The sequence below is a fragment of the Lotus japonicus genome, chromosome 6, assembly GCF_012489685.1.
Source record: "Lotus japonicus ecotype B-129 chromosome 6, LjGifu_v1.2".
In the NCBI taxonomy this organism is placed as follows: Eukaryota; Viridiplantae; Streptophyta; class Magnoliopsida; order Fabales; family Fabaceae; genus Lotus; species Lotus japonicus.
Genome location: NC_080046.1, coordinates 12,603,587 through 12,612,100, shown reverse-complemented (window position 1 = coordinate 12,612,100; position 8,514 = coordinate 12,603,587). Strand labels below are relative to the sequence as shown.

The window sequence follows — 8,514 nt, the reverse complement described above, 5'->3', positions numbered from 1 at the left end:
TTGTTTCATCCTATTATCTGCAGGGCTTATGGTGCTTGTGTTGTGCTGTGTCTGATGTAAGTGAATAATTTGAGCTCAGAATAGTAGCTCATAAATAAGTTCTACTGTAACAACTATCTTTTATATTGAATAAATATCAGACTCTGTTCCTTTTGAATAAAACAGGCATGCTTTTAGTCATTTTACTTGGTATTTAGGATAATAAACTTCAAAGCATTAATCTGATATTTAGTTAAACTCTTGTACTTGCTAACTAGTATAATAAATTTTAGAGAATTAATCTGAACATCTACCTATATTTGTCCATACAAGCCATTGGCTGAGACTTAAGATTCATGGCAGCAATATATATTTATATATATATATATATATATATATATATCAAATAGCATAAGCAATTACATGGCAGCAATAAAAAAAATTGATCATTTACTTTTTAGCGGTGGAGAAGTTTTTCATTTGCGTAACTGTAGTATCTGACATCACTTAAAAAAAAGTTCCTGCACAATGGATATCAATTTCCTAATGTAGGGAAGGTAGGAATTCTCTTGTAAAATACCATTGAATGGAAAAATAACAGCTATCACTTACGGGTAAGATAAATACCCATCTCTTTACTGAATTGTACAATATTAACCCTCTCAAAACCAGTGTTATCACATATCCTCCATGGTGCGGCTGGTGTAATCTCATGGCCGCCATTAACAACATTGCTCAGAACAAAAGAAAAGGCTAAAGAAAAATAAAACACAGCCAAGTGACTTTCCCTGCCCTCCCCCTCCTTTCAGGAAGAGTTAAGAGCAAGGTCTCTGTGGGTGTAGCTAACTGCTTTATCACCATCTACTACCTGTCCACTTCCTTTGAGAATCCTGCACACACAAAAGAATAGTTGTTAGTGTAAGTTATAGCTCTTCTAGTAAGCCTCTTATCAGCTTTACAACAACAACAAAAGCCTATCCCAAGTTAAGTTGACTATATGAATCATCCGACTCCATTGCACTGGTCAAAACCCAAATTTTGTGGGATATTATTGACGTTTATGAGGTCGCTTTTAATAATATACTCTAACGTCTTTTTTAATACCCTTTACCCCTCTTTACAGAGTAAGAACCATGTTATCAACTCAAACCACCTGAACCAAATTATTGTCATCTTAACCGAATTATTGTCATCTTCTCCATATTATCGCTTTAGGTCCACTCAAATCAATTCTCCTTATTAGAAGTTAGTAGGAGAAGCATCTCCAGAGCTTCAATCAAAATAAATTCTGGTTTGAAGTAGAAACAAGTTAGTTCTCCAAACATGCACTACTACTACATTGGTTATTCATAAGAGAGAAATCAGTTTCACACAAATCATGTGATTGTGACTAGTTAATGTTATTCAAAATGAATACATCCTAACTAAATAAGAGACTAAAAGAAGTTGCTACTTGCATAACAGTATAAGAAACTAAAAGGTTTCTAAAGTACTAAAACCATTAGCTCATACCATCTGGTTGTTAATAATCCATCAACTCCTACTGGACCCCGAGCATGAATCCTGCTTGTACTTATTCCGACCTATTAAAGACCATATGAGAGTTATGAATTAAATCAACAACATTAGCATGAGCATTGATCAAAACGCAATGCAAACAGTACCATACCTCCGCGCCTAGTCCAAATCGTGCCCCATCACTGAATCTTGTACTCGCATTGTGAAAAACAGCAGCACTGCCAATACAAAAAACAATATTTACATAACTTCCACTGCGCAATGAGCCATAATCTTTTAAAGGGTTAATTGCTTAGAAGAAAAAAAGGATTTCTGTGATTATTAACACATAACTTTGTCAAAAACAGGAAATTCAATTGCACAAAATAATGAAATGAATCAAAGGAAAATTTGACTACAAAAAATTGTTATATTTCAAATGTTACCTGTCTACTCGGCGTAGAAATACATCCGCTACTTCATGATCTTCTGTGACAATCGAATCCGTGTGTGCACTGCCACAAAGAGAAAATATGATGAATTTCCATCTAAGCTCACTGCACAACTATACATGTAAATTGAAATATAGCAGAGAGAGGTCAATGAAAGGAAAATATGCTTCAACAAATTTCTTATCCAGAAATATTAGAGTAACATGCCTTCCATATTGATTTATATGATCAATAGCTGCATAAACATCATCCACAATTTCAACAGTGCAAGCCAACGAACTGTACTCATGATGAAATGAACCAGCCAGTGGAATATTTAACAGAGAACTTGCCTTGGGTCCTCCATATAATGTAACGCCTACATAAATTTTAAAGCATTTAACCATTCACTAAACTTGATAATCAGCAATAGTAGTTCATTTTACTTCAAGAAACCACTCTTCAATCTAAGAACAGAAACAAGACAGATAATAGACCAGTTAGAACTCTTTGCCAAAGTCATACCTTCTATCCGTAGGTCAACAATAATATTGTTGAGCCAACCTTTCTCTATTAAGTCCTTATGAACAAGAAGAGTTTCCTAACATTGAAATTAAATTAGCATATAAGTTATTTGTGGTAGTGAAAAGTAAGAAAAACAAGCCAGCAAACAAAGCTTGCATTGTCATCCAGTACATATAAATTTACCATGGCATTGCAGCCTGCTGGGTAATCTATTTTTGCATCCAGCACGATCTGCTTCGCCATCTCCAAATTCGCAGATTTATCAACATAGACATGACAAATTCCATCTGGTTTCGCAAAAATGTGGTTTATTATGATATTCACGGTTAAATTCTTAAAAAATGATTTAACATACCGACTCAAGCACCGGTTGCATGTTAAGCAGAAAGGTCTTACCAGCATGACCCAGAACAGGAATTTTAGTGGAACTCTTGATCTGAGACACAAGTTTGTTGCTTCCTCTTGGAATCACCAGATCAATTACATCATCCAGCTGAAAGATAAATTGAACTCAGATTCTATCTTTAGCTAAGGGTGCCAAGCTTAAAAGTGAGCATTTTTTATGAATCAGGAATTAACTTCTACTGTTATATTCACCTTAAGTAGCTCAGGAATTTCTTCTCTTGACGTCACAAGTCCAATAAGTTTTGAACCAACAGTATCTGGTATAGCTTCAGTAATTACCTGAAATTTTAGATGTGATAAATTACCTAGAAAAGTGTTCACTGTTGAGTTTCAGACTGCCAAACCAAATATAAACTAAAAAGAAAAGGGTTCACAAATCATCATTTAATTTGAAACCAGACTTTGTGCAAAATTGCATTTGATCGCTTAGCCTCCTTGCCTCCTTTCAAGAGAAGCCCATTGCCACTTCGGATTGCCAAAGAAGCTATCTGTTCAGATTACATGAAACCACTGGCTTAGAATGCAGATGAAAAGCATGTAATTCATAGACAAACAATCTAGAATTTTTTTCAACTGCAATGTAGACAATTTTCAAATCTAAATAAGTTCATTGGTACAGGAAGAATGAATTCATTTTATTATTTTTAAGGCAAGGCCTAATCCAAAGCTTAGTAGATAAAGTCAAAGGTGGCCAAGCATGTCATCTAGACAGGTAACTACTATATATATATATAGACACACACACACACAGCAGATGTTTGATTTGAGTGTTACTTGTATCTGAAAGTGAGTGGAGAAAACCTTGACTACTAGATTTATCAATAAATGGTCATGATTTAGACATAAAGACTTGTGACTTTTTTAAAATGTAACACGACCATAAAACAACTTTTAATCTTGACCAACCATCCATGTATGACCTATAGTCAAAATTTAATATTCTCAAATAGGTCTTAAAAAAAGGAAAACAATATAAAAAGTTGAATTTACCTGTACTAGTGCATCGGGGCGGGACTCAAACACAATTAGGAGAACTCCCAAAGGAGCTGATGTTTTCTCCAAAATTAGCCCCTCTGCGAGCTAATAAAAAGATAGCTGTCAGAAATGTTAAAGTTCAATAACTAATATTAAAAATTCAGTACAATCAGACTATCAGAGTGAGTATGATAGAAACTGGATCAGATGGAAGTAGATGAAAAGAAAGGACAGAGGAGAGGAAGTATTTCTCTAATTGAAGAATGAATTTGATTACACACACTAGCATTCGAGAAGCTAGTTTCTCCCTAAACTGATTCCATTCCAGAATGATCTCTCTAACTACCTCCCCATTCCTCTAATAGGAATGCTAGCTAACTAATTGTTACAACAGCCTAACTAACTATTACAATGGCCTATTAATTCAGGCCCAAACCCATTATCTTCTAATTTCTTATATCATTTATAAAACACTTTATTAATAGGTGATCTAAGTCTAATTCTATCAGAGCCCATGATAAAGATGTACAGAACATCATAAACAATGTACTCTATGACTAAGAAACAATTGCACTCACATATTTTGGAGTTTGGATCCTATACAAAATTGGATGTAGTACAAGTCATTTCCTTCTACTTACTGGTATGTTGTAAAACTAGAATCTGTAATAAGTACAATAAGTGAAAGGGAAATTAACTCAACCTAGACAGTGGCCTCACCTACTGTTATTTTAAGACTACAACGATCAATAATATATAAACAGTCAGAATAAATTTTTCATTACCTCCGTTCGTTTTAATACTCGACCAATTGGATCTTCCATGTTTGCAATAATTCGTATGTTGTTGGCAATGCTTGCAAGCTGTCAGTTATCACAATTTATTATTTTATCATCAAAAATTTGCAGCTAGTTAAAAATAATACTAGTTTCTTCTTTAGGTGAACTCTTGCCTTTTCATTCTTTAAAACCAGCCTAGCAACTAAGGATTTTTCATATCCTGCTTGTTGTGCAGCAGCAACATCAGCTTCATTTTCAACCCTGATCTCCTTTTGATGTGCCTCCAGGGCATCAGCAATTTTTAGCAAAATTTGTTTCCTGTCTTCCGAAGATAACGCCTGTAATCATGTAAGATTAGGATTTAGGATATTAGCATGTGTGAAGTAGGAATGATCCGCCACACATTCTAAAAGTTTTAAGGTATAAAGAGACCTGAAGCCGTCTGGAACAGTCCCTAGCTGCTACTGCCATCTCACGAGCATCAACCCCTTTTACTGGGGCCCACATATGCGCATCTCTGTGGAAAAGGGTTCCAATACGTTGTCCTTGGAGGACTTTCATTATATTTTCAGCTGCATAACCACTGAAAGGAGAGAGAGAAAATGTACCAGAAGCAACATGAGACTCAAATAAAGCTGGTTGCACAGATAATGGACTTCATTGTATACTTGAATTTATAATTTCTAACTAGTATAGCAACAATGGAAAAGGAATAAAAAGAACATGGGTGGTTTCATAGGCTGTTAAATTTAATGACTAACTGCATGCAATTATATAGATCTAGCTTTTTAATTTAGATTTCTCAAAATTGCTTGTGGATTAGCAAAAATAGTGAGTTCATGTGTCGCAGCCTAAACAAAAAATTTCCAACTGAAAACAGTTATGCGGAAAACAGGTTTAAATAAATTCTAAAAGAGGGGATATCAAAATGCCTTCAACAATGGTGCTTTTGAAAATGGCAATAATAAAGCTACATTTTCAATCTTAATCTTTCTTGGTAACATAATATAATAGAGCACCTGGTAATGACAACAGGAATGCCAGCGTCAGCTGCATGAACTGAAGCTTTTACTTTGGCAGTCATTCCCCCTCTTCCTACCCTAGACTTGTCTCCAAAGGTAATTTCACTTTGATGCTGTTCCTTAATGTATGTATGAATAAGCTTAGAATGTGGGTCACTTGGAGGGCCACTATAAAGACCATCTACATCACTCAACAAAATCAGAAGATCAGCTTTTAATTCTAAGGCCAACAAAGCTGATAAACTGTCATTATCCCAAAATATGCCAGAAGAATCCTGCAAAAATTGAGTTGGCGAAACTTTAAATTCATAAATAGTTAGAAATGGAAAGAATAAGTAATCAGTCAAGGAAGTAAACTCCCAAGTCTAAACTCTCAACTTTCAAGCTGAAAACACAAGTTGATGTTCAAATAAAATTATCAGAGAATCCTACAGCCAACTCCAACCAAACAACTAAGAAAGATCATATATAAATATATATATATATATATATATGTAAACTGAAGCTGACCTATAAGTAAACATCTACTTGTACTTTTTTAGTCTATTCTCAATTTCTCATACCTGCTCTTTTGGCAAAATCAAACATTGAAACACCATTTATATAACACAAGTTTAAAGGAAGAGTTTTAACAAATGCCGGGAATTCTGTACAGGCAAAGGAGAATCTTTTACAAGGATACAAGCAGTCAAATTTACTTAAGTAGGTTGAGTTAGATGATGTATGTTAGAAATATAATATAAAATCATTCATGTGTCTTCACCCAACAGCTTAAACTTTTGGGATAGTTGGTTCATAACTTGGTATCAAAGTCTATCATAGATCTTTTAATCGGGTCACCCATAATTGAGCTACCCGCAGATGTCCACCCCTGAGCATGAGCGGGGAGTGTTAAGGTCTCACATTGACTAGAGATATGGCTAAATAAGTCCATATAAATGGTACAGCAGTCTTGATCTCATAGTTAACTTTTGTGACAGAGTTAGGCCTAACCTGAATTCCTAATATGGTATTGGAGCCTCTATGACCAAGTGGTCTAAAGTTTGATCCTTGTTGCCCCCATTATTCTAATAAAAATTTGAATTTCAGCACAAGGTAGGTTTGACCTTGTCCATTGTCCACGCTTCAAACCCAATGTTGCGTGATGGGGCGTGTTAGAAGAATAATATAAAATCATTCATGTGTCTTCACCCAACAGCTAAGGATTTTTGGGAGAGTTGGTACATAATAATGGACAAAATAATAAATATTTTTTTACCGCATACAGATCAGTCTAAAGAAAACCTGTGATAGAGTTAAAGTTTGGAAAATTTATCAAAAGAAATAATACATTTAAACTTATTGCCACTATTTTTTAATATAGGAGCGTAGCTTGAAGAAATCAGCTTCAATATTAAGTTCAGTTTTGTTAGGAAAGTAAAATAACAAACCTCATATGGAGCTTTCCTAGTACTGACTGCATCATTCTCATTAAATATAGGAATAACTTTTAGAGCTAGCAGTGATTTCACAGTTTCACTGAGTTGTTTCCTGAACTCTCTGTCTCTAAAATCATTGTCTGTCACAAGAAGCTGAGCAGATGTCACATCTAGCTGCAGGGCATGTAGAGAAAACAGTTACTACATCAATGTCAACTATCCTAAAATAAGAAAATAACAGAAAGTGGTCTTGACATGAAGGGTAGAACAAAAGTCTAGACAAGAAACAATTTCGATTAAGAGCTAGCATGAATTGCTACTTCAGACATCAACATCAAATATATCAACAACAATTACCTGACTAAACAAAGAATCATAAAGAGCCATAAGGCTGCTTTGTCCAACAGCAGCACAAGCCTTGCCATCAAGTTCAACTTGTGGCTTCTGAAGGTCAGCAAAGCTGCAAGTAACAACCCCAATTAAAATTTTCATTGATGTTTTATTCTCTCTAAAACAAACTACAACAAGTGATAAATAGTAAGAAAAGGGTTAGCAATAAGAGATATGATGTGTGATGTGATAGGAAAAGCAGAGACAGTTAGAAAGAGAATGTAAGTGGAATTGAGATGGAAGAGAAAGTGAACTGTGAATAAATTTTACAACCCGCTTCAAAAAAAAAAAAAGCCTAGTATTGTGCCAATAACACTTTGAAGAGTATGTTTGTATAATGAAAGTAACAAAACAAATTAAGGTTCACACAAGCATAATCACATACACCTTACCTGCTGTTAATCAATTTCCTATATCTAAGCCTTTGGCGACCAAGGCCAACAGCACCAGAAGACACCAAAATAACCTCATAGCCCAGAGAATTCAGCTCCTTAATCTGGCATTAATTTTTAAAAGGGGTATATATTCCAAATTCAAAATCTCATTTTTATCTCTCAAAAAATCAAAAACCAGAACCACAATATATATATACAGAGTCAAACCTGCTCACAGAGTGCCCCTAATTTTCCAACAGCAACTCTTCCATCTTTACCAGTGACTACAGCAGTGCCAACCTTGATATAAAAAACGAATCAAACAAACCTTAGCCATTTGCATTGCAGGCCAAAACAACTATACACAACAAACACACAAATGAAACACAAAGTAATCAAAAAGAAGATATTGTTTTGTGAGAGAGGAGAGAACCTTGATGATGATGCGCTTCACGTCTTTGATGAAATCTCTACAAGGATCTGCGTTCTCCATTTTCAGGCCAATGGAGTGTGTGTGTGTGTGTGTGTGTGTGTGTGTTTGCAGCTTCGTTCGCTGTGTGAAATGGTGGGTGAAGAAAGAGAAAACCCGTGTAGCCGTCAGCCAGTAATGCAGTGCACTATATCTTATAAATTATAATCACGTGTGAGTAAAAAGGATATTGTGAAAAATCAAAACTTTTCACGACAAATTAATATTAGAACATGTTTTGTGTATTTCA

General features: G+C 34.9%; 1 protein-coding gene across 1 annotated transcript; it reads right to left on the bottom strand.

Annotated features, from left to right (window-relative positions):
- Positions 1-486: 486 nt before the first annotated feature.
- LOC130722142 (delta-1-pyrroline-5-carboxylate synthase-like) lies at positions 487-8,409 on the bottom strand. Its single transcript, XM_057572783.1, has 20 exons — positions 8,229-8,409; positions 8,024-8,095; positions 7,814-7,917; positions 7,389-7,491; positions 7,044-7,205; positions 5,611-5,888; positions 5,024-5,174; positions 4,765-4,929; positions 4,598-4,675; positions 3,828-3,917; positions 3,239-3,325; positions 3,030-3,116; positions 2,829-2,925; positions 2,616-2,719; positions 2,433-2,508; positions 2,136-2,286; positions 1,923-1,991; positions 1,649-1,715; positions 1,492-1,562; positions 487-869 (listed from the first exon to the last, which is right to left on the bottom strand). The coding sequence occupies exons 1-20, from the start codon at positions 8,286-8,288 to the stop codon at positions 785-787; spliced, it is 2,157 nt and encodes a 718-aa protein (XP_057428766.1). The 5' UTR covers positions 8,289-8,409; the 3' UTR covers positions 487-784.
- Between the last annotated feature and the right edge of the window lie 105 nt (positions 8,410-8,514).